General features: G+C 38.5%; 1 protein-coding gene across 1 annotated transcript in view; it reads left to right on the top strand.

The window, feature by feature from the left end:
* The window catches only part of LOC121860208 (serine/threonine-protein kinase Genghis Khan-like), a 79,583-nt gene extending 60,019 nt beyond the window's left edge, over positions 1 to 19,564 (top strand). The window contains 4 exon segments of the mRNA XM_042357288.1: positions 7,364 to 7,526; positions 10,302 to 10,428; positions 14,267 to 14,406; positions 16,649 to 19,564. Of these exon segments, the coding sequence (XP_042213222.1) occupies positions 7,364 to 7,526; positions 10,302 to 10,428; positions 14,267 to 14,406; positions 16,649 to 16,768 (550 nt within the window). The 3' untranslated portion in view covers positions 16,769 to 19,564.
* The last annotated feature ends 8,262 nt before the right edge of the window (positions 19,565 to 27,826 follow it).

The following is a 27,826-nucleotide window of genomic DNA, read 5'->3' on the forward strand; positions in this document are numbered from 1 at the left end:
TGAATTCTGGCGGGAATGTCTCTGCAGCAACCGTATCTGAACTGGCAGCTTCACCAGTCAACTTATTATTGTGGAAGTTATACCTGCGTTTAAATCGTTGAAACCAGCCTCGGCTGGCTGTAAAGGTCTCTTCCTTCGATCCTTCACCCTCTTCTTCCTTTACTTCATCAAACAAGGATCTGTCCTTATGTTGGATAACCATAAGGCTCACAGGTGCATTGCGTTGGTTCTGGTCCTCCATCCACATAGCGTGCATATTTTCCCACTTTTTCTATCACAGTACTTCTAGTACGAGTTGTTTTAGTTGTACTGAGAGTAGTACCACTTCCAGCACTAACCTTAATCTTGTCAGCGTTGGTCCGGAGAGTACGCACCGTTGTGGGGGTTATACCAAGCACAGCGGCTATGTCCACAGCAGGTTCCCCTTTTTCAAATCGGGTTAATACATCCATTTTCGTAGCAAGGGTAATGGGGTTGCCTCTTCACTACATTAGCATCAGTAGCACTTGATGGGCGCTTAGAAGCCATTTTGAATGGTTATAGTACAGTATTGGAGCAAAAGCACTTAAGCACGCACGAATGATGTGAAGTCGTAACAGAGACTGGCTTGGCGTCACTTGGGGACGCTGTGTGACGTTCCGCGAGTGAGGGCAGCGCGCCGAGTCGAGAGAGTGTAGCGCGGCCAGACAAGAGTGGGTGATGTGCTGTAGAAAGTAGTCCGTAACGACGCAAAACGACGTAGTATCGGACTCCCGTGACGTTAAATGACATTATACGAGGATGCACTGTACTTGCTTGTTTCTCTTGCAACATGGATGTACATAAGTACAGTAGTTTATTTATTTACATATTATTGTGATCCTGACATTTGCTTATTGCATTTACCCTTGGACGAGACAGAAATCACTTCGAGTAAAGTGAAAAAATTCCTGTAGGTTTTTGACATTTTGGATGGAGTGTGAATATTTTTCTTAAGAGTTAAAAAAAATAACCCTAATATAGCCCAGGGGTGTGATGATAATCCTTCGATTTCAGGTATTTCCTGAGGGTTGCTTCATGTGGGGAACAGTCACATAAATTGTCAAGTTATTGATGTTTATTGTACCTTGAACTCAATTACTTGTAAGAGTCTCAGACTTGTGATGCAGTACTTGATGATAGTTTGTGATATCGAACTGATCCCACTACATCGTCAGTTTACTGTGGAAACGTGCCCTTTTTTCTGGAGATGTATAATTAGGCTGAAGTTAATAAACTTAAGGAGGTGATTACGATACTCGGCATCTAGATGGGGCTACTATGCTCTTTCGTCAGATTCGAGGGTTTTGATGCAAGTGTAGAAGCCTTTGCTTCCCACTTTGGTGTGGATAATGGTTTTGGTCCAGAGCTGGGTCTTGGTTAAAGCTTTTAGTCACCTTCCTGTCAATGTTGCATTAAGAAGGGTGATTCAAGAAGTTGGATTGTGGAAATACTTGAAATAGGGGCAATTCTTCTCACTGTTTTCACTTCAAAAACATCTGTTCACGCACTGTCCCTAATGGGCAGTCACGCCTATGAAACCCACTTTCAACTGAAATTACAAGTTGAAAAATAAACATAACATATAGCTCACAAATGGGGAATGGTTGGAAATACAGTACTGTACAGTATACTCACTCGGCTCAGGGTTTAATTTCGGTGCTCATTTTAAATAATTTGTTCCAGAACACATCCAGTTTTTGGAGAGTTCCAGATATCGGGACACTGGATTAACTGTCCCATGCCTGTATAATATTTATTCCATATTATCTTACTGCAGAACCTGTTCCCTGTAAGAGTTCCCCTCCTAGAGAGTGATCAGATAGGTGAAAATGGTCAGGAAGTACTGGTTAGCATCAGGAACACAAATGCTTGAGGCTGAGACATGGCATAAATACTGTACATATACATTTAGAAATAAAGCAGATAATTTGAGATTTTATGTGACTATTGTTCACTCTACTGCTGTTTTGTGTGGTACTCCAGAAAATATGAAAAATTGATGCATGATAGTTGTTGAACATAAGAGCCAAGTGGGACATTTTTTACTGACCATGACCGAAAGTCATACCATTGATCCAACCACCATGAAGCTTCTAACAACTTCAGTTGAATTCAGTACCCAAAGGGATATATAGTACAACTAATTATAGTTTCTAGTTGCTGTTCTGTATAGTTTGACCTTTAGATCATAATGTGAATTTTCTTCTACTTGATTTTCTGTTACAAAGCTTTAAATTCTGCTGTGGTGAAAACCTATTTTTATTCACCCAGAGGGTAAGCGGAGTAGTGTAAAAAAAACATTGTGTACGGTATGTGTGTTACAATTTTGTTTGTGTCACACTGTGTCTGTATACTATACTGTGTGTGTGCGTGTCTCTCTTTTGTATGTCTTTGTACTTGCCACATTTTTTTGCATTTGTTAGTGTGTCACTCTTGTGTGTGTGTGTGTGTTTGCACATGAGTGTATATTGGTAAATTTGTAAAAATTTTAAAGGCAATTTTATTGATTTACATAAAACTTGAAAAGTGAGTTGATTGTTGGCTTAGGATGACCTGACAAATTAGAAGAAAATTATTCAAAGCTCTTAGCAGTGTGTTTTAACCCTTAGGCCCCGGGTGACATTCCTGAATGTCCGATCAGCACTCCCTGGGTGACGTCCCAGAACATCCGCCTATTCTCGCCACTATTTTTTTATTATTATTACTAGTTTTGGAAAAAAGATTTTTTCTCGATTTATTCCCATGGGGGGGCGGGGGGGTTGCCAGCAGCACCCTAACCGGGGCTTAAGGGTTAAGTGAAGGTTCTGCCCATTGCAATTCCAGTGGCATAGGTGGTGCCGTGCAATTTAAATTGTGTAAAAATAGGTCAGAGGTCAAATAGTTCAAGCCACAAGTCAATTATGCACATTGCTGTCTAAATTGTGTCACGATGAGGATTTGTACTTAGATGAGCTCTCTCTAAAATACTAGGTGTTTATTTGACTCCTCTTCTCTTGTACAGAGACTTCCATGAGGAGAGAGCCTCCCACCTGTCCCACTCATGCTTGCTGCATGTTTCTTTCTTGAATACATGCTGGACCTATCTTTAGGGTTATATGGGAAGGGGTGGACTCTGTACATACAGTTACTGTATATAGTCTAAATTTGCAATTTTTTTTTACAAAATTTAAGACTATATATATATACAGTGACCCCTCGTTTAACGAACGCCTCGGTTAACGAAATTTCGGTTAACGAACTGCCTTCCATAAGGATCTTCAATTCGGTTAACGAACAAAATTCGGTTAACGAATTTCTTACGAACCGACCTCAACATGTTTTCGCTTGCACTGGCCGGGCAACCAGCTTTAGTATCAGTCCGCCAATACATTAATCGGTTCTAGGGCTTAAATTCCTAACTATTTTAGTAAATATCAAGAAGTTTATACTATTCAATAATTTTAAAAGTTTAATATTCAATTTTTTAGTCATTTTAACAATTATTGAATATAATTGAAGGTAAAGTGACTAGTTTAAAGCGCAGCATCCAGCCTCTTAACACAGCAAACAGGCGTTAGTCTCTCTCTGTTTTCACTGGAGGTAACATCTTGCTTGAGACTCTCTTCAACTAAACGCTTTTTTTCTGTGTTTCCAAGCAAATTATTGGTCATTTTGAAATATATTTTACATATTGACAATATATAATGCAGTGCAGTGTTGATTTAAAGAAAATAATCTTGAAATACACCAAGAGAACTAAAATTTTATGGGTGCAATGGTGCCATGGGGTGACTTCTCTTCCACCCCAATGCCTTCTCTTCTTCCTTCTCCTCCACCCCCCATTGTAATTCCCATCATCATCATCATCATCATCCAGGAGCCTTCTACATACACACCTCAAAGTAAGTGAACTTTTCTACCATTTTTGTTGAATTTAGGAAATTTTCGGTGAGCTGGAACCAATTACCCAAAAACCCATTGAAACAATGGTTTCTCAGTTAACGACCTTCTTGCTGAACTGAATTGAGTTACGTTAACCGAGGGTCACTGTAGCATATATATATATATATATATATATATATATATATATATATATATATATATATATATATATATATATATATATATATATATATATATATATATATATATATATATATATATATATATATATATATATATATATATATATATATATATATATATATATATGACCAGACAACATACATCCTAGAATATTGCAAGAGGCTGGAACAGAATTAATAAGATCACTGACAATACTTTTCAATAGGTCTCTTAAAGAAGGTAAATTACCTGTAAACTGAAAAATTGCAGTTGTAACAGCAGGGAATGAAGAGTTACCAGAAAATTATACACATATATCGTTAACTTTGCAGGTGGTAAAGGTAATGGAAAAAATCAAGAGAATTAATATTGGAACACTTAACCAAGAGTGGAATACAGTGACCCCTCCGTTAACGAACTCAATCCGTTCCAGAAGGTCGTTCGTTAACCGAAACCATTGTTTCAATGGGTTTTTGGGTAATTGGTTCCAGCTCACCGAAAATTTCCTAAATTCAACAAAAATGGTAGAAAAGTTCACTTACTTTGAGGTGTGTATGTAGAAGGCTCCTGGATGATGATGATGATGGGATTTAGAATGGGGGTGGAGGAGAAGGAAAAAGAGAAGGCATTGGGGTGGAAGAGAAGTCACCCCATGGTGCCATTTCACCCATAAAATTTTAGATCTCTTGGTGTAATTCAAGATTATTTTCTTTAAATCAACACTGCACTGCATTATATATTGTCAATATGTAAAATATATTTCAAAATGACCAATAATTTGCTTGGAAACACAGAAAAAAAGCGTTTAGTTGAAGAGAGTCTCAAGCAAGATGTTACATCCAGTGAAAACAGAGAGAGACTAACTCCTGTTTGCTGTGTTAAGAGGCTGGATGCCGCGCATTAAACTAGTCACTTTACCTTCAGTTATGTTCAATAATTGTTAAAATGACTAAAAAATTGAATATTAAACTTTTAAAATTATTGAATAGTATAAACTTCTTGATATTTACTAAAATAGTAAGGAATTTAAGCCCTAGAACCGATTAATGTATTGGCGGACTGATACTAAAGCTGGTTGCCTGGTCAGTGCAAGCAAAAACATGTTGAGGTCGGTTCGTAAGAACTTCGTTAACCGAATTTTTTTTCGTTAACCGAATTGAAGATCCTTATGGAAGGCAGTTCGTTAATCGAAATTACGTTAACCGAGGTGTTCGTTAAACGAGGGGTCACTGTAATAACAATGTCGACAATGGAAGATCATGTCTAACTAACCTGTTAGAAGCATTGGAGAATTGGGTGTCCATACCTAAGGAAAGGCATTGATAAAATTGAGAAAATACAGAGAAGAGCAACAAAATAACTCCCAATGTTAAGGAATCTGTCATATTAAGAAAAGCTGAAGGAACTTGGATTAAATTGCTCAACCCTGGTGGTGTGTGGGGGCTGATTGACTAGGGGAGAGTAGGAAGCTAAGGGGTAGCAAGGGCAGACTGCACAAATGTCAATGAATGAGCATCTTTTGTGATGACAAAGGCAATTGAATACCCTGTTGAGGTGTGGGTAGAGTGAGGAGGTCTACTGGGACATGTGATATGTGTATAAATGCTAAAATTTGCCTGCAGATTCAAAAAAAATTCTTGTATGAGGCATGTTGCAGTATAAGAGTTAGTAACCTGTTTGGGTCATGGGATGCATTTGCATGGCACAGCAAATGAACACACAGGTCTTCAGACAGCAGGTTCTTCAGAGCTGTTTTCTATTTATGGGGGCTGTGGTTGAACTGGAAGACACATTATCTAGTTTGTTGCTGGGTTTGTGGAGTATAGCTCAGTCACACAAGTGGAGGACTCCTGGGAACCCTGGGGATTAAACCCAAAAATTTTCCAATGCAAATATATGATGCCCTGATCCTTGCTCATTATAAAATGGGATTTCAGGATTAGTCCCTTAATTTTATTCTTAGTACATAAGTGAGCATACGATGAAACGAGCTAAAATGCTATTCATGAATTAGTCCCCCAATTGTGTTACTAATCTCATCAGCTCAGTAAGTAACAAATATTTTTGACCAGCATTGGTTCAGTTTTAATACTAAATGTAAAAGTTTTTTGTTTAGATAGTTTTCTGTTCAATAGCCATTAGAGTTTACAGTACTTCTATTTGTATTCAGTGGCTGAAGGTAAAATTTTGCAAAGAAATAAATCAAATTTTATTTGTTTGAACCTTCATATATACACTACAATAGTTTTAGCTATGTGCAATAAATGGCACATTATAGGTAGCTTGTGTTAGCTTCATAATAACTGTTATGTAATGACTGGTTGTGGCATGTGGTCGGCCAGGCGGTTGAGGCAGCTGGAGAGCCGCATGTTACAGCTGGTGCAGCCGTTGCCTGCCTCTCTCACCCGCCAGTTGAGCACCACCAGCAACCCATGGTAACCTACTTGTGTGCCATGTCCATCAGCCACACTAATCCCTCTTGGTGTTTGGCCAGCAGCTGGTGTGTCAGCAGACCATTGTATAGTTCTTACCTATCAGTAGTTTACTATAGCTTATGGCGGCAATAATGGCATTTTTCGCCACGTGGTTTGGTGTGTCATAATTGGGCAGTGAGAGTTCTCAAAGACCTGACTGCAGTAGTGACATCTTTATCATACCCTGCGGCAGTACTTATTAAGTTTTAATATCCTATAAGATATGCAAATATTAAACTTTTGACTTAAATGTAGATTCTACTTTTATTTTTGTATATATTACTGTGTATTTGCATTTACTAATATTTGAATGTCTTAGTTAATATTTATGTGTTTAGTGTCAGTCAGCTACTGGAGATCCTTGTGATTGTTTTAGTATTTGTGGTGTTGTGTGTTATGTATAGGTTTACTGTACATACTTGTATTTTTTGGCAGTGTTGTTTCACATGTTGTGGTAACTAGTATAGCATGACTAAATAAATTAGCTTTGTCTTTTTTTTTAATAAACTTATGGCTTTTAATGTTTATTCATCAAACTTTTAAGAACGATATGACTTGACAAGTTGCATTTTATGAACTTATGAAATCTCGTTTGTTGGAAAAGATTGCACTTTGTGATATGTCATAATAGGTTATACCAACAGTATACATTGACTCAAAATTATTTGAATACACAACAGTCATTTTCTATTTATAACTAATAGTGTTAGTGTCCTGGTGCTTGTCACGCCAGGTTTATACAGCTGGGTGCTTTATTCAGTAACTGTTGATTGTACAATGTAAGAATATTTATTTGAGACTACATCTGTTTTTCCATTTTTCAGAACCGATAGACGCAGCAAACTGATATCAGGACCCACTAATTTCAATCACATCAGTCACATGGGCCCAGGAGACAGCATAGAGATCCAACGCCTAGTTGACCTGCCCTCCCGAATCAGTACTGCTGCTGATCAACGCACACAACACACACAGTCCATCCATAGGGTAAATACATAATTTGTTTATATTATACTTTGAAAAACTAATCTAAGCATTAACCACGTTAGGTTAGCTAGCAGTCCCAGCAATTACAAGAAATTCCAGAACATTTTGAGGATTACATGAAATCCCTAGTTCCTGTACTCTGTACACAGATTTCTTGTAACACACACACACACACACACACACACACACACACACACAAAATAATGTTTGTATAGATACTGTATATTAATACAGTCAAAAAACCATAATTCATAACCCCCCAAATTCGAAATTACTCATAATTCATAATGTTTTGCTGTTATGAATTATATACAGTATTAGAAATTTTGTAATATTTTTTAACATTTCAAAATATGAAATATTTCAAAATATTGTATTGTGATATTTACAGTAAACTGTTGCAATTTTCGTAATACAGTCGGCCCTTAACATACGCGGGGGTTAGGTAATAGAGATACCCTCGAATGTTAGGAATCCGCATATTTTTGCTGCCCCCCCCAAAAAAAAACACCCCTGGCCCCCCCATGTCCTTATTCAAGTAAAGATAAACACTATGTACATGTTTACAAACACTTTATTTAATATTAAAATGCAAAAAGAGCTATAAAAACAATTAATAATGTACTGGCTGGCATCTCCATTCGTCCCTGCTTCCGCCTCCAGAGCATCACCACTCGTCCCCGCTCTATCCTTCCGCCTCCACATCGTCACTTCTGCTGACAACAAACACAAATGTTTTGTGAATAACTGTACCTCCACTTCCTATGTACAGTACTGAACTGTACTGTGCTGTGCATTTTTACAAACAATAAACATGGCAAGAAAAGTTATAGAAAAAGATATAAAAATTTCACTTTACTGTACCGTACCTATCCTCAGCGACAGGAGGGGGGTCATTCCATAACGGGTGGTGAAGTGGGGACGACGGTGGGTTCAGCTGCTTCCTCACTGCCGCCAGTGAGGGATGGTGTTGTATCTCTCCTTCAGCGATCAAAGAACATGGTGATGGGGAGTTGTCGTCTCTTTCTTTTCATCTCTTCCATGATGTTTTTGTATGAAGCAAAAACATCATCCATCCCTCACATGAATTTCAAGGCACGCACCATGGAGGCCAGGTTTTTCAGTGCCTCAATATACCTGGTTATCTCCCCCAATTTCTCCAGCGTTATTTCTTTGATGCTCTCTTGGGGACCATGGTAAATGTGGGTAGCAACTACAATGCTGATGTTAACACAAGCGTGGTTACAGCGAGACTGACTGACTCAGGGAACGCAGGGTGGCGTGGCGGGCGATGTGTGTGTGTGTGTGGTGTGGCGGGCAGTGTGTGGTGTCACGCGTGATTTGAATAAATATTCTTCCGGCGGCAATCCGTGTACAGGTATTTGCAAATCTGACTGTACTTTATTTGGTAAAATTTCCACTTATGAGAGATTTTTGAATACAGGGGGTTCCTGACTTACGAACTGACAATTCCTGGATTTTTAATTCGCGGACCTTGATTATTTGTGGATGTACCCAAGAATGTCTAAGGGTAGTTTTAAACCCTACACCGCGGGCTAGGGTGCCGCTGGCCGTATCCCCCACACAGGGTAAATCAAGAAAAATAAATTTTTCCAAAAATTATTTGTAACCTTTTTAAATGATAAAACAATAAAAAAGAAGCAAGAAAAACTATATATAGACCCTCTAGAAACTTCCCTAGGGCCGCAGTGGTGAGGGAGGTAAGGGGACAGTGTTGTTTTGACGGCTAGCACTCGTCACTATGCATTTTCTGCTTGCCTTTGTGTCCGGGATGGCCAGTAATGCATATATTTACTGATCATAATACTTATTTCCTATAGATAATTCATTTAGAATATTTTATTTGCATTATTTTTCATAAAAGTGCTCGGCAACACACACAGTCTGTCGCCAGGCTGTCTGACTTTCTTTGTGTTTGGTAGAGCAAGTAAATACGGTACATTTATATCATAATCATCGCATTATTTTCCAGTAATACTACACTACAACACAACTACACTACTTTTAGCAATATTACTTTGATACAACATCATAAAATGGGCAAACAATGAAAATAAAAAAAACAAAAGTAGGTACAGGTACTTACATTCAGGAAGTTTCCCTGTGGCTGAGCGTGTGACTTGATAAGCAAATAGTCACATTGGAACCTGATAGCCCACACTGGGCATTCAAACAATGCCGAGAAAAGGCGCTCGTTCCAGAACGTCAACTGGGAGCGCTCTAGATGGACGTTCCGGAAAGTCAACCGGGGCGTTGGGGTTAAAGTTTCTGTCATTTTTGCGGCCAGGACGGGGAGCCATTCGTTCTAGAGACAGTAATTTTTTTTACCTGTAGTGTGTGTGTGTGTGTGTGTGTGTGTGTGTGCGTGCGTGTGCGCATGCATGCGTGCTCGCTAAACACATACAAATAAATAATAATGGGAAAATCCTCTTGCAAATAATCAGAAACAAGACAACAAAATTTAGAAAAAAATGTGTGTCTACTCTCAAGTCAACTCCATGCTTTCTTATTAAAGTTAACTGAATAACAAAGCACAGAGTTGATTTGAGGATAGACTCACACATTTATTCTAAATTTTGCTTTGTTTCTGATTATTTGTGTGAGGATTTTCCCATTATGTGTGTGTGCTATTTGAATCCTCATATTGCTTGATTTATAATTCTGATTTCTTGAGTTGATGATCTTTTGATTTTTCTAATGTGTTTATCTTTTTTTCAAATGAAGACAGAAATATAGTTGGTTCACCATTTTCAGGTACGCAGTATGCTTCAAACAAGTGGAAAGTTAGCCCCACCAAGACTACCCCAGGGACCTGAGCCTCCTCGCCGCTCCTTCAGTCATCAGCCACTGCCACAACCTCATTATTCCAATGTTCATAATGGTTAGTATCTCTTCAGACATTTTATTATTATTATTATTACCTGGTGGAGTTGCTGTTCTCCATTTTGTACATGGTGAATTTTATTGATTTACAAGATTAATATTAGGAAATATGGAGAATATGACAAATCAACAACTGTAGTGAGATATATAAATCAATTAATAATGGTTAGAGGTGATGGTTTACTAAATAAGATAGGAAGCACAGTAACTTTGGCTGATAGAGATGACAAGTTAAATTCTGAGAAGCAGGAAAGAAATTAAAATACAGCTACAGATATAACTAATGTAGGATTTTTGCATTGGTTTTATGGGCCATATTTGTGTAAGTACACCCTGAAACTGGTCCTTGAAACATATTGAAATTGAAAGAGTTTATATGGCCAGGTTAATACAGATACAAGGTGAACAACAATAACAATATTGACATGACTGAGGATTTTAAGGCTGGATGCACCTGGTAAATACTGTACATTACTGAACATTTACGTGAGGAAATTTATTAACACTTGGGTTTGGGTAGGCACTCTTCCGTGAGACACTCGGGTTCTGACCTGTTACTCACAGCTGTAGACTGCACCACACGAGAGATAATTGTACATAATGAGTCATAACAAGCTTACTATTTGTGGTAAAAGGTGGGATTTGTTGCATTGGCATTGTAAACAAATTACCTACAAACAATTAGGGTATATATATTAGTAATCACGATAAAATAATAATTTCTATACGTAAATGTGAGTAGAAGGCATCAGGAGGCATCACGCTATCACCGTGTGGTGTAGTTCCATGCACTTTTTACATTTCTTAACCCTCCACCCTCGCCAGCAACAAGGCATGGCTCACAACTCATAACACTGTTATGAATAAATTAAATCACTGTGATGAACGAGAAATCAGCACAATCTGTGAGAAAGTGCGTCACGTTTATGTCTTGCATCATTGAAACACCAGTTTCTAACCATGGACTTAAGAAGAAAAAAGTTTTTTGCCAAAATATGCCCACATGGGGGGTGAGGGGGTTTGACAGGTCTTACTTTGCCTGGGGCATAAGAGTTAATCAAGATGTATAAATGCTTACCAGCCATAAGTCAAGTGAGAAAAAGAAAACTTAAAGTTGTGGATGAACTTGACCATGGGGTAAGTACATCAATTGTAGCAGCTTAAATGGGATAAATGAAAGCACAATTTATAGCATCAAACTGAAGGCTGACAAGATTCATACAGTATATACACAGCCATCCATATCCAAGATATCCAGCATTAAGGCTGCCACTATAGGTAGTTCCTACTTAACACAAGTGATAAGTTCCTGAAATGCTTCATGCTAAATCAATCTAAAAAAAATGCAAAAACATTGAAAACCATGTCAAAGATGAGAGATGCATGTTGGAAGGAAAGGGAAAGCATGCAAGGTACTGCTGCCCCAAAACATACACTAAAAAAAAATACTTAAGACAGGGATTTCCAGAAAGTAAGAGTCTGCTATGTTCTGAACTGATTTCAATCTGTCATCTTCCTATACAGTAGAACCTCTATACACTAGAATTTGGTGGGGTTGAGGGTTCCTCCTCCCCAAGTATCTCAAACCTATAATACTGTGGTTGCTAATAATATTTGCGGATTTTGACAATTTGCAGGGCCCATGGAACCTAACTTCAGCATTCCCATAGTGGAAATATCGCGAGTCAGCATCTTGCCACTGCTTCACATAGCTCCTGTGAGCTTTGTTAACTAAAACACTAAATATATTGTATTTAGTACTGTATGTTTTTATTTTGTCTCTGAACCGATCAGTTTTGTAACTTCGGACTTTCACAAACAGGATCTTACAAATCGGGGATTGCCTGGTACTGTACAATATACATTACGGTAAAAGATGTGTCTTTTGATAGCGGGGAATGGGGGGGAAAGGAAACCCTCCCATAATGGTCAGGGCATGCATGAATTAGGTGGGTATTGGGAGGGTGTTCTGTACTGTACATAGCAAGATACATTCCAAGAGAGGTTGCTTTAAACCGAATTCACACTAAATCGAAGTTTTGTTTCAATGGAATAATTTAGTTTGGTACTTGAGAAAAACACAAAATACTAAAAAGACTGACAGTCTACCCAGATGCACCTCAGCCCTCCTAGAATAAACAAAACATAGTGTTTTGTAGTATTATGTTAAAAGAAACACTCTTAAATCAACACAGCTAAAATTAAGGGATGCGAAATGGTCTGTTTACTGGCTGGGGAGATGAGGTGATATGTTTGACAGTTGATGCCATGGTCTAGTGCTTATTTATTATCTGTCCTTAAGAGTGACTAAGTTTTCTCTTATAAAATCTCCCTAGGGTAAACTGAACTGGAGAATATAATTAACGTAGCTGGAATTCTTATAAGATAGTGATTAATTTGAATATAATCATGCTATAGTTCATATTAGACATACAAATTTTAGATTTAATTACAAATGGCTAAAATTGTTATCTTTTGTGCAAAATATATGACGTTTATATTCAAATTATCCACTGTCTTGCAAGGATTCTAGGAATGCAAATTATATTCTCCGAACATTAGTTTGTGATAATATATAAAATAAAAACTTAAAATCTACTGTATAACCACCAAACCCTGACTGGGAGGGGGGAGGGGAAGGGGAGGTGACAGTGACATGTTTGACAGTTGGGCCAAAGGTCTAGTGAAGTATTTATTTGTTTATTTATGTCCTTTAGATTGAGTTTTTTCTTTTTTATAAAATGTCACAGAAGTGACTGGGGAGAACATAATCATGCTACAGTTTGCACTAAACAAAAATTTTAGTAATCATTTAATACATTATTTTGAGTAAACAGTACATGACAACCAACACAAAACAAAAAAAAATCTTACTATTTCTCCAATTGGTATTAACAATATGGTAAAAATCCAAAGCGAAACAACAAAAAAAAAAAAATTATTAACAAAACACACAAACTGCACCTAACCCATTTTCCATAAGCCCGTTATTTATTATTTCTATATATTTACAGAACACAAGCAGAACACTGTACATCTTTGCCCGTAGAACAGTGTAGCGTGCTCAAAGAAACATTGGGCACGAATTTTAAAATATGATGAGCCAGATTGACTCGTGCAAAATAGGAAAGATTCGCTTTAAATTAATACATTGTCCTTAATTGTGGGTGTCGCTTTAAAAATCAATAATCTTAAATTGAATCTCTTTAAATCGATGTTCTACTGTACAGTACTATAATTTTCTGCAGTTATGGTTTTTTTATTTTATGGGAATGTTCTGCCTTTTAAACATATCTTTGGTCACTTTACGTTTGTTCAAAGATTGAAGGAGCTACATCTATCTTTTGAAGAACCAAATGTGGCTCCAGAACTACCAGTTATACACCCCTGCCATATTTGGTATTAAATTCTATATACTGTACTATATTTTTATATTTTGATTATTCACTTTGTGGACGTTCTCATTCCCTATCTTGTGAAATAACCTGAGGCTAGTTTGTGTGTGTGCATGCATGCATGCATGTATGTATGCATGCATGTATGTATGTATGTATGTATGTATGTATGTATGTGTGTGTGTGCATGCATGTATGTGTGTGTGTGCATGCATACATGTATGTATGTATGTATGTATGTATGTATGTGTGTGTGTGTGTTTAGAATAGAAATTATGTAAAGTGTGGGCTTGAAAGTGAAAATTATATATTTAAACAGGGTATTAAGGAATTTAAATATAGAGTATATCTTTCTGTACTGATAGGTATTACCGGGTATAGTTTATAGTATATAAAAGGTGTATATTACGCATCTGGTAAAATAAATATTTTTGTTTATAGGTAGTGGACCTCCACCAATGCCTGGCTCTATACGTCGGCCAGGAATGCCTCCCTTACCGCCCACCTCAGCTCCACAGCACCTGCCTCCACAACGCTCACCAGAAGAACCTCGTCATCAGATTATTCATCAATTACAAGAGGTATAGCCTTGTGCCTTCATATTATTTTTTTTATATACTAAATCTGCTACTCATTAGTCATCCACAACAATAATGCTATCCTATATTTTAAGGTGATTATTTACATACAGCATGCCCATAAAATTCGCAGACCTCGATTATTCACAGATGACACCCTGGACAGTGGACACACCCAAAAATGTCTAAGGGTAGTTTTAAAGTTGCTGGCATTTCCGCAGTTGGGACAGGGAGCGATTATTTCTAGAGACCGTAATTTCTTTTACCTGTACAGGTATTGTATATTTGTGTGTATGTACACACACACACACACACACACACACACACACACAAAACACATGCAAATACCGTATTTTCCAGCGTATAAGACGCATTTTATTTATTTTTTAAATGTATCCCAAATTACCCTGCGTCTAATGCGCCCGTATTACGGATGGGAGGCCGAGTGCCATAGGCGGAGGTTCCTTGCTAGGGAGTCTGAGACGAGCAGTAGTCCACTAAGTACAAAAATTGTGTTACTAATAATATTACGAATAATAAAATACAAAAAAACAAGCCAAATTATCACAATCTATTATCACAAACTTACGGCAAATTTGACGAATATGTAAATATTGGCTTAATGGCAGAGGGAAGCTCACAACATCTCACTGTACCTCCTTCCCCAGCATACTTAACCCACACCAGATACATGTCTTACATTATTTAGCGATTGTATTACCTTTTAAGAAACATTTGTTTATTATCTAAATGAGAAATGCCCTTAGAAAGATTAAAGAAATGTTAACAGAAAGGTCTGCCGCCAGTCAGCCATTTGCAATGAGTCGATGACACCCAAACATTAGCGATGGTGCTACACCCTGGTGGCAGATCGCAGCAACACAAAACATCACCGCCAAAATTATGAGTTTCACATCCTGTCGGTAATTCTCTTGACCAAAATATAAACAAGCCACACAGCTGCTCTGATCAAAGGTAGAGTTGGGTTAGTAAAATTTTACTATATATGATTTCCTAAATGATTCCAGTATATATTGTATTTACATGCACAAAATCATGTTTTCCCCCTACAAAACCACTTTAAATCACTTTCAATAATTGTATGACGAAACTTACTAAAACAAATATTCCCACAAAATATCCTTGTAAAATAGGGGTGCGTCGGACAGCCCACCTGCTATCATCCCCTACTACTTTACTTCCCGTTTCTATGCTTTCCTTCTCTCTCTCCTCTCCTCCCCCTGGGCAAAGTCATTTGCCACTTTACTTCATCATCATCATCATATATGCCGGCAAATACGGTAAAGAATAATGGGAAAATCCTCTCACAAATAATCAGAAACAACACAACAAAAATTTATTAAAAATGTTGGGGTCTACCCTCAAGTCAACTCCGTGCTTTGTTATAACTTTAATAACAAAGCACGCAGTTGACTTGAGGGTAGACTTACATTTTTAATACATTTTTGTTGTCTTGTTCCTGATCCTTTGTGAGAGGATTTTCCCATTATTATATATTTGTATGTGTGTGTCCACACACACACACATACAGTAATATCTCCATTAGCCGGAATCCCTCAAACTCGGCACTCTCTGATAGCCGGAATTTATTTATTTATTTATTTTTTTTTTTTTCGGAAAATATTTCCCAATGCCTTAATTTTCCGGCTATGGGAACGATTTTCTGAGGGGCACGTTTTCCAGAAAATTCTGAGAAATTTTCCCAATACCTGGAAGATTTCCGGGAATGGGGGAGTACATTTTCTGGAAATTCAGAGAAAATTTTTCCGTTACCCAAAAAATTCCGGGGATGAGGGATTTTTTCCGACTTTGAGAGTCGTCTCGTTATCCGGAAATCTCTCATTCCCGGAAGTGCTCTGCACCAATTGTTCCGGCTAACGGGGATATCACTGTATATACAATATACAATACAGGTAAAAGAAATAATTGTCCTTAGGGCAAACACATGAAGGGAATATACATTTCCTTGCACACGAGTAAAAATGTCCCCCCCTCCCCAGTCAGCAAATGTTATTCACGGATTTGGCTATTTGCGGCCATTTTGAGAACCTAACCCCCTCAAATATTAAGGGCATGCTGTACATTAGAATATTTTAAAATTGATACTTATTGCTAAGCAGCCTTTCAAAGAGCTAGAGCAGCTCATGAATTCCTATTGCAGCAAGGTGGGTGTAGAGCAAATACAAAAACTAATACTGAAGATTCTAAATTTTTTTCATTACAGCAAGAGTGTGGAGATACCTCACCACGTCACTCCATTGCCTCCAACACCAGTAGTAATCTCTCCTCTCCACCTTCACCTGGTCGACCCCCCGACCACCACTCATCGTCCTATGACTCATAGGGATACGTCTGGCCTGGTGAGAGACTATGAGCAGGTCCCTCACAGGCTGGCAGACATGGGCTGCCAATTTTATGTTTAGTAGAATTGTTTACAAAAACTTAGTGGAGGTATCTGCTCAAATTATATTTAAAACTGTTATTTCCACGACAATATATATTTTAGGTTTTATTGATAAAGTTAAATATGGGAATATTTAAATTAGTAGTACTTCTACATCATGTCACAATTTTAAACCTAATATTGCCAATGACAGTATGGTCACAAATCAAAAAGCAGCAGGACTTGTGTTCTGAAGCTATCCCTGGCCCAAGTCGGCTGTTGCCGCACCAGTCCACTTTGTGACAGTGGAGATACTTAATCAAATACATACATGGTATGCAGGTATTGACTATCTTTTCATGAAGTGTATTTTAATCACTGCTTGTATCATAGTCCACCAGGTACTGTATCTACTGAGAGATGCCTGAGTACTTACAAAAACATTTATAACTTAATGGAAAATGGTAAAAAAACATTTCAAGTGTACAAATATCTGGTTGTTACTATCATACAAGTACTGCTTAAGAATGAAGGGTTATTCTGGAAGATCCAGTGTAAAGAAAAATGGGCAGCTATGAAGAGATTCATGCTACCTGTTGGTGCTTTGTCATGCAACATATATTGGATTTAGGAATTATAAAATTACATTTATTAATATTGTATCTTATATATTATTTATATAAGATCTTTGTTGACAATTTATAGAAATTGGGTCGTATCTATTGTTTCATATACTGTACTCTAATATAACTGGTTGTTTTTCAAAAGCTTCTGCTAGTCATTCTTTTACTCTTAAGTGTAAACTCAAGCCCAAAGAAACTGAATAAACTGAAATAAACACTTGGTGAGTATGTATCAAATTGTTATAAGGGCACAATATATAAAGTGTGGGTGCTGTGAAGGTAAGTATTGTAGCAATACTGAACTATTGTAGCCATGGTTGCCAGGGTGTCACACATACGGTGTGTTTAGGGTGATGGCTAACTTCTGGGGCTGGATGTTATATGAAAATTGCATATTGTCTCAACCTTTTAGCTATGAAGAACCAGAATGTTGTTAACAGGAATATTTATGAGTGAAGTGTAATTAAAAGAAAAAGATTGTGACAGTATGTGGACTTTGAGGTTATTTTTCGTGTAGGTTGGCTTGAACTGCTCATGGTCCTTGGAGAACTTCCCATGTGGACTGTCAGTGAATGATGCCTTGCCATGCATGTCATTACTTCTTTTGTCAATCTCATATTTACTTGTGAACCGAATTAATATTTTCATAGATCCAGGCCCTGAGTAATGGGCCAAGGAGGAGGTCAAGAATTATTCTTGCTGATTGGCATTTTAAACGGTGAAACTGATATAAACATTGGTGATCTCTGAAGAAAACATCAACTCGTTTGATGTCTAGGTTTTGAAATCATGCAAGAAAGACTAATAAAAATTCAGACATAAAAAGTTGGGTTGGCATTAACCTACATTCGCTCGGTGAATATTAATTTATTTATAACAAAAGTGGTAACGGTGAATGTGGACATGTGATAATGACATTGTATTTGGAAAATCTCTTGTTAACTACAGATTAAAGCAATATTGAGGAAATGTTAGGAATCAAGTGCGTGTTAAACCAGGTTCTTCATATCGAGAAATACAGAAGAAAAATATTGTGGTGATTCTGTCAGCCAGAACCAAATTTTTACAGAAATTTAAGATGGAAACTGCTCCAGGAGGGACATACAGTAATTTATAGTTTGAGAATCATTCCTTGTCAGTGTGATCTGTACGTAGATCTGACTTCAAGGTTGTAAATGTGACACTTAGTAGCTGAGCCTAAGGTTCTTATCAGAGACAAATTTTCATGTTTACAATAGTGAAGCTGAGCCTTATTGATGAGAGTACCTATGGCACAGATCCACTGAATGTGTCAAATTATTCTTGATAATAGTTTTGTGTTAGGGGAGCTTTAACTAGTGGTCCCTAGTGTGTTGGTGAAAAAGTTGTGACTTAACCTCCTGACTGAGTGTTTGGTGTGGTTCTGGTGAAGATTCCATTTTAGGTGTCATTGCTTAAGGATCATTATGTGCTTAGTGATTTTAGGTTTTTGAGGTCATTTGGTCAATACTCCAGGTTTTGCTACTAGCTTTGAATTGCCTTGATATTGTTATAAGGCTTTGGGCATCATGATTCTTAAGCTATGATAATGATTTGTTGATATTCTTCCTCCCCCTCCCTTTTCCCCTACCCACCCTGATTCTGATGGTTAACAAGTTTAATGTTTCTCAACTCCTGTTGACAACAGAGAGTATAGATATCAATAGAAATTGATTGATTGTTCAGGAATTTAGTAGCTGTATGTAAAGTATTATGATTAGTTGCTTATGTATAAAGCAAATAATTTTTTAGTGTTCTTGCCAATCAACATAAGTCGTGCAAATGTTGTCACTGACTTGTAAATCTTGTCAAGGGTATTTAAATTAATGTCCATTAATTTATTAGGCATTGAACTATACTTCATACTTTTTCATGAAAGCTTAAGGATTCTATGCTGTCGAGTCTTTTATGTAAGTACAATATGTAAATATGTTACCCTAGTGATTCTGTTCCAAGAAAATTTATGAATACTGACATTGTAAATTCATATTTCCGCTCGTGTATTGTAGTCTGTAATTTATGATTTGAATGGCCATGTTACAACGGCCCTGTGTATACTAGCTTTTGTAAAATAGACATTTTTAGAAATATGGCAATATTATTATGGGTGAAAATAGCAGCCTTTTATTTGCAACCTTTTTCTTTTGATTTAAAGGCTAAAGGTCATCAGGGGTAGCTAAAGTAGCATTATAAAGAGTAAAAGGAAGTACAGGTTGAACCTCCCTAATCCGGCACCCTTTGGACCTGACCGGTGCCGGACTATAGAATTTTCCGAACCATAGGTGGTCTTTGTAAAATACATTGTATTATTATTGTCACACAGTTTTAATGTGCCTAATGCACCTAATGTTTCTCTGGGCATGCTACACTGTCCTAAGGGCAAAGCTGTACTGTACCTGTACTCAAAATAATGTACTAAATGATTGTACTAAAATTTTTGTCTAGTGCAAACTATAGCATGATTATATTAAAATTAATCACTTATCTTATAAGAATTCCAGCAATGCAAATTATATTATCCCTAGTCACTTTTGTGACATTTTATAAACAAAAAACAAAAACTCAATCTAAAGGACAAATAAATACTTCACTAGACCTTAGCACAACTGTCAAACATGTCACTTCCCCTTCATCCCTCCCTCCCTCCCCCTCCCAGCCAGGGTTTGGTGGTTATAGGCTTACAGTTTTTATTTTATATAATATCACAGAATATAATTTACATTGCTGGAATCCTTGCAAGACAGCGAATAATTTGAATACGAATGTCATATATTTTGCACAAGAGAAAGAAATTTTGCCATTCCTAATTAGAACTAAAATTTGTATGTCTAATGCAAACTATAGCATGATTATATTAAAATTAATCACTATCATATAAGAATTCCAGCAATGTAAATTATATTCTCCCTGGTCACTTCTGTGACCTTTTATAAGCAAAAAACATAAACTCAAGCTAAAGGACATAAATAAACAAATAAATACTTCACTAGACCTTTGTGCCAACTGTCAAACATGTCTCTTCCCTCCCATCTTCCCAGCCAGTGTTTGGTGTTTTAAGCTTACAGCTTTTATGTTAAATAATATCACAGTCTAAAGTTAGGAGAATATAATTTGCATTGCTAGAATCCTTGCAAGATCGCGAATAATATGAATATAAACGTCATATATTTTGCACGAGATAAAAAATTTTGCTATGTAATAAAATTCTTAAATTAGAACTAAAATTTTTGTCTAATGCAAGCTATAGCATGATTATATTCAAATTAATCACTATCTTATAAGAATTCTAGTAATGTTAATTATATTCTCCCATGTCAGTTCAGTGACATTTTATAAGAGAAAAACTCGACCCCATCTAACCAGCCAGTAAACAGACCATTTCCATCCCTTAAGTTTAGCTGTGTATCTTTTAACATAATACTAAATAAAACAATGTTTTGTTTATTCTAGGATATGGGCTGAGGTGCATCTGGGTAGACTCAAGTCTTTTTAGTATTTTGTGTGTCTCAAGTTCCAAACTAAATTATTCCATTGAAACAACACTTCGATTTAGTGTGAATTCGGTTCAGGAACATATCTCGTGTTATATCCACGTTCTACTGTACAGTGTAATTATAATAAACGAAAATGGTTAAACAATAATTCTCATTCTGCACTTAAAATGGCAAAATAGTTATGGTACCTCAACCTGTACATAAATTGGTGATGTTCACCTGTAAAGAAGAAAAAAATATCTGTACTGTACAGTAAATGAAATAATAAAATACAGCTACTCCCTGACTTACGACCACCCGGACATACGACTGCCTTGGTCGTACCAAAATTTTGTCAAATTACGTATTTTCAAGTCCCAATGTCTGATTGTGTACTGACAAAATTTTCGTTTGTAATTCACTTTAAAATGGCTGGCCAGCTTAATAGTGAGAGTTTTGTGGTGTTGAGAAGAAAAAGGTACACCCATTTTAGATTTTCCATGCATTATTTGAGCATTTTCGACTTACGACCTGGATTTAGGTCCCTAACCCCGTCTAAGTCGGGGAGCAGCTGTAAATAAGCTTAGGAGGCATATTAAGGATAATTAACAGGTGAAATATTTCAGAAACACTTGAAATGCCTAACAACGCACCTAACTTCACGAGGACCAGATGTAAACAAAGGGTATGTGGAACCGTGGATACTAGCACTGGTGGGTACTAGCGGCCGTCCGGGAAACTAAAATTTTGCCGAACAATAGAGTACCGGATTAGGGAGGTTCAACCTGTAATGGAAAGTTATTTCCTCCTATGCAAATCAAGCATATAAAAATAGTTAAATGGGGTTGGATTACATAATTTTTTGGCCCAAATGGACGGTTTTTCAGTTGGTTGTAATGTACGAAGGACAATAAATGGCAGATTTGAATCTGAATTAACAGTTGTAAAACATGAATTGGCAAATATAGTAGCAAATGATGTAGGAGACATAAACTTGGAGTTCGAGCATTCACTGTTTTGAAACTTTGATTTATAAGGTAAACATATCTGAACATTGAAAAAAAAAAAGAGGACGCTTCAACAGACAGAAAATATCTGTACGCACACACATACACATGACATTCCCCCCCCTGGGTAATATGCTGTCCAAAAGCAGCCTTTTTTTTGGGGGGGTGGGCAATGCTTTATGGTACATTATTTATATACCATTAATGCCAATATATACTGTCTTGCATTGTAGTAATGTGCTATATATGATGATGTAAAAAAAAAAGTACTCATTGGAGTTCACTCCCTTAGCAGTCTATTAGTATTTACCCAGTGTGACTTGATGTGCCCATGCATACCTGGTATTTCTCTGTAGATCGCATCTTTCTCATTAGTGGTTGATTACTCTTTAAGGAGGTATAAAAATCAGTACAAGAAGTTTCTCATAAGCTGCACTGAACTGCACAATCGCAATTCTTTTCAGCAACGCGACAGTCAGACTATTCCTTTCCTTTGTGAAGAGGAATAGCAAAGAAGAACTGTGCAATTCTTAATAGTTCCGAGTGACACTCAATATTCTTGGATTCCTCAAAATATTTGGTGCACTTTTGGTACAAAGTAGACCCTTGCTATTTGCGAGTTTGCAATTCGCGATTTTGACGATTCGCGATAAGCAGATGGTGGCTATGGTGGTTGGCTTGCAAGTCTTTTCCCGCAGCACAAGGAGTCACCCCACGCAGCATCTCGTGTTGTACTCTCAAAACTTAAGTGTTTCTGTGTGAAACAGCCCCTAAAAGACAGCCTAGTGCCAGTTCTAGGGATGCTATTGGAGTGAAATGTAAAAGGCATAAGTCAATGATGACCCTGACAAAGAAAGTTGTTTGGTATAGGTATACAGTAGTGCACTAAGGTAGTATAAGTTGCCATTCGCGTTTTTGCCAATTCACGCCATTTCTTGGAACCTATCCCTTGCGAATGGCAAGGGTCTACTGTAGTAGCAAATTACTAAATTTTTCATCATGTGCAATACTCCTAAGATTTCATCAGGTTACTAACCTGATCAAAACACTTCACATCATCAATTGGCACCCCTATCAATCAGGTATTTGACACAAGGCCTTATTAGTCCAATTTGGTGTCTCGTTCAAGGTTATCCACTTGAAATAAGAAAAGTCTTCCATGGGTTTTATCCATTTCTCCAAAAACTCTAGGCATTTGTTGTATATATTACCTACTTCAGGAAAGAACTTATTACACTCTTCATCAATTACTTCCATTTCAATTTCTTGGATGTGTGTTTGGAATCCGCTAATTAATGAATGCATGTGCCAGAGGTAAATCTCGTTCAATTCATGCTCAAAAAATTTCTTAATCACTGCGGATGGTTTGTCCAGTGACAGAAAGGACTTCAAAGCCAGAAACATCTGTATCACCCTTGTGATGCCTGGAAATAGTGACAGCCAGTGAGTCTTGCTATGAGAAAGCAGCTTTCTGTATCCAAATTCAACACTCACAGTACTCCTACCAACTGCTCAGTTTGGACAGTGTATACTGTATATAAAAATACTGAGAAATTTTAAAGTTAATGTTCTCAATATCAACATCCTTTTTTTCTGCTGCATGATGAACACAGTTGTTCAAAATATGTTTGGCAACCCACTCCAATTAATGGTCTCTTTTGTCATGGTGCCCGGGTGTTCCGCACCAGCAACAGACCTCCCAAGCACGACACTTCCCAGCCAGATGGCCGTACCTCTGGCATTTGTAACATCTTGTTGGTCTTCTTTCATACGGTCTTACTGAGATGTTCTCCCATCCCCGCAAAACGGTGCTTGGTGTCTTCGTGGGGTAGCTAACCAGTGATACTCCACTGGTCAGCTTCCGTACTATTGCTGGTCTCCAATCAGCTCGGCCAGTTCTTCTTTTTCAAGGTGTTCTATCTTGGTGTGGGAGATGACTCCCAACACCAAGTTGTCCTCTGGGCGAGCTTGCACTAGTAACTGGATCCCTTTGATTTCTGTTATGTTGGCTATTTGCTGGGCCTGTCCCCATTCCGCGAAGGTGACGGTAAGGCCACCACTCGCTCTGCGGGCGACCCTTGTCCACCCCCTGATCACAGGTCAGCATTGTCAAGTTCACGCAGTACCTCGGGAGCAAAGAAGATCTTGCCTCGCCGAGGTGCAGTTCTCAGATGACTCAAGGCCTCTCACTGCCGCTTATATGTCTCATCAGACGATCCTAGAATGACCCAGACAGGTCTGAGAAGTTCTAGTATGTTCTACTCTGATCGAGGCTTACAACAGAATGTAAATCATAACACAAATGATGTAATATATTCTAGAAAATTCTTACATAAGTAATACTGTGGGGTACGAGATGTTGGTTCACACTCAGGATGGGATGGAGAAAGGAAACTCACAATGTGCTCTCTGTATACATGTTGTATTGGATGTACAATGCAGCTTGGTGCTGGGAAGGCAGCATGGTTACAAGCGTTGAGTAGAGAGAGCTGGTTGGTGAGGGTGCTCAGAGGAGGACCAGCTTGTGGGTTGCCGGAGGGAGCGAGGGCCGCCAGGCAGGAGTGGAGGAGTAGGAGGTGTTGCTTGCTGGTGGCAGTGAGTAGAAAGAGGTAGGTCACCATGAGGTCAGGTCTTATATAGCAGGGGTAGGCGTGGCTTAATAGTTGACCTCCGTGATGTATGGCGGCTCTGGTTGCTGACCTAGACACGAGGTGCCGCTGGATTCGTGGGTCGGCTCGTCAGCGACAAACAGCGTTTGTAGGGGAGGAATCCACTACAATACTCCCCCTTCCCTCCAGGCGACTTGTTGTCTGCAGGGTTGCATGGCACATGTGAGGCAGAATGGGCGGTGCATGCCACATGTGAGACATAACGGCGAGGGCGTGGATGAGCCGGCCGCTAAGGGAGACAACTGTCTAGACACACGAGATCTGTGGGAGAAGAGAGGGAGAAAAAGGGTGTGTGGGGGCGATGAATGTTGCGCTTCTGGTCACTGGCTGGGATGACTGGGTCAGAGGCGACGTCAGGAGGAGGGTCTATGATAGAAGCAGGTTCTACAACAGCAGCAGGGTCCACGACAGCAGCAGGGTGCAGGACAGTAGCAAAGAGTGCCTGAGGGGAAAAAATACGGTGTGTGGGGGCGATGAATGTTGTGCTTCCCTCTCGGCAGGTACAGAGTCCTCAGATGTGCCTGCTGGGGTCGGTAGGACGTGGTGCTTGGGGCAGGAAGAGGAGCTGATGTCTGCTTAGAGAAGCAGACCTGCAGTGTAGAGACAGTAGCTGTAGAGCCGATGAGAGCTGCCTCTGTGTAGATAAGCCAGTCTTCCATGTTGCTTGAAGACTGGGAGAGTGATCGGTTTCTCCTCCATCCTGTGTGAGTGCGAATCTCCGGGGGTCACCATTTGTGGGGTTATGTGATATTTCTCCTCCATCCTATGTGGGTGTGAATCTCCGGGGGTCACCAATTGTGGGGTACGAGATGTTGGTTCACACTCAGGATGGGATGGAGAAAGGAAACTCACAATGTGCTCTCTGTATACATGTTGAATTGGATGTACAATGCAGCTTGGTGCTGGGAAGGCAGCATGGTTACAAGCGTTGAGTAGAGAGAGCTGGTTGGTGAGGGTGCTCAGAGGAGGACCAGCTTGTGGGTCGCCGACGGGAGCGAGGGCCGCCAGGCAGGAGTGGAGGAGTAGGTGTAGCTTGCTGGTAGCAGTGAGTAGAAAGAGGTAGGTCACCACGAGGTCAGGTTTTATATAGCAGGGGTAGGCGTGGCTTAATAGTTGACCTCCGTGATGTATGGCGGCGCTGGTTGCTGACCTAGACACGAGGTGCGGCTGGATTCGTGGGTCGGCTCGTCAGCGACAAACAACGTTTGTAGGGGAGGAATCCACTACAATACATCAACATGTACACGAAAATCTCCTTAAACTTGACAAAATAACTGCTGCTTGCAACAGAAAAAGGAAAAAAACACACCTAGTTTACAAACACTATAATACCAAATTATGCCTTGGCATAACAATATAATAAAGAGCTCTACTTTAGAGTTTAGAGGAACCAATGCAATGCACACTGACAACACATTCGGAAAAGGCACTGAACTTCTCCTCGGCCTCACGCCAATTGCGAAGGATAACAGGGTTAACAATTTTAACTATTAGTAGTAGGTAGTAGGCATCTATCTAACAGGGAGGTACTACTGCCTGGGAAGATATTGGAAGCATAATGTTTTGTCTAATGGAAGACCCTGCTGCCATATGGCATCACAAGAATTGTGACCTAGTCCCAGGTTGCTGATCTGACTGCCTCATTACACACAATTGCAGGGTCTCAATTGTTTCTCTTACTATTAACAACACAACATACATACTGTATATCGTTTCTCGCTCTTGATTTATTTTTTCGTTTTCGTATTTATGGTTATTATTTTATTTTATTAATTATTATTATTATTATTATTATTATTATTATTATTATTATTATTATTATAATATTTTCGTCCACCAGGCCCTGATGTGGGTCAGTGACCTGTGCTCAGGTGGGCTAATCCTCGTAAAAAACAAAAATAAATAAATAAATAAATAAATAAATAAATAAATAAATAAATAACCTGCTATAAGCCCATACGCCTTAAAACTCGCTGGAATGTCACAGGTAAAATTATCCAGCAAAAAGGTAAGACTTTATCAGAGAATAACAAGAAAACAAATTGATTATAATATTTTAAACGCTTATTGATTTTCTATCGGTAGATGCGAATTACTTGCAAAATATAAATGAATAGTGCTACATACTGTATAACTCCAAAATCGCTTAACTGGCATCACTAGTGCAGAGCAATGTGGAGAAAAATACAAGGAAAACTGAACGAAGCTCTTTCTCTCTCGTATGATTACCATTAACTTTTGTTTTTTCAAACGGTCCATTTTTTACAGGGAAAAATTATGAAGGCAAACGTCTAGTGGCCCTCTGCTTGTTTGGTTATGGACTAGTTTAATGTTGTGACAGCGGGATCGGTGACGAAGCTTCGAATCTCATGATTAAAATTATTCATGAGATTCGTTAGTTAATTTTATTTAACTTATGATGGATGGCTTGAAGTAATTTGAGAAAATTACGTTCTTTCTGCCACCTAGTCTGTAAATAGATACGTAAGTGATTTTCATGTGAATCAGTAAAGCGAACCAATGAATTAAGGAATCAAAGCACCTCAAGGTTCGGCTCCTTTTGGTTCGGCATATATACTTTCTTCGGGTTCTGCTTCTGCAGTTGGACTCGCCCAAGTCGCCACTCACCAGTGACAGCTACTAGTGTGTATGGTGATTCAGTATTTTATGGCTATTTCCGGGTTTTACGTTCGTTGTTTGTGGATTACAAAGTGTTTGTGGCGCTGTAAGGCTTCCAGGACTCTACGTTGTGATTATTAGCAGTTGAGTGCAGGTATGTTGATAAAAATGTGTTGTTGTACTGTGGGGTCCAGGGAGGGTGAGGGGGTAATGCATGCTTTCCTCTGTGCCCAGGAATTGTGAATGCCATGACTCGGACTGATAATACTGCGGTAAAGATTCGTTTTAGGTTTCTTGTGTATTTTGTGTTTTAAGCGGATCTGACTTTCATTTCCATCATAAATGAGTCGTTATGGAGACATGAACCCCCCACCCCCCTCTCCCCAGTTACCTACAATCATGGTTCAAAGTGGGCAGGGCTTCGAAGTAGTGGGAAACTGTGGTGTAAAATACTAAATAGAACACCAAACAAACCTCTGAGAACCTTGCCTAACCTTTCCTAACCCAAAAGCTAGGAAAGGTTGGGTAAGGTTTACAAGGGGTTTGTTTGGTGGGTATTATTTCAGTTTTGTAAATGCGAAAGTCAGCGGTTGGTCTTGAAAACCCCGGA

This window comes from Homarus americanus, unplaced genomic scaffold, assembly GCF_018991925.1.
Source record: "Homarus americanus isolate GMGI-L3 unplaced genomic scaffold, GMGI_Hamer_2.0 scaffold21914, whole genome shotgun sequence".
Classification (NCBI taxonomy): domain Eukaryota; kingdom Metazoa; phylum Arthropoda; class Malacostraca; order Decapoda; family Nephropidae; genus Homarus; species Homarus americanus.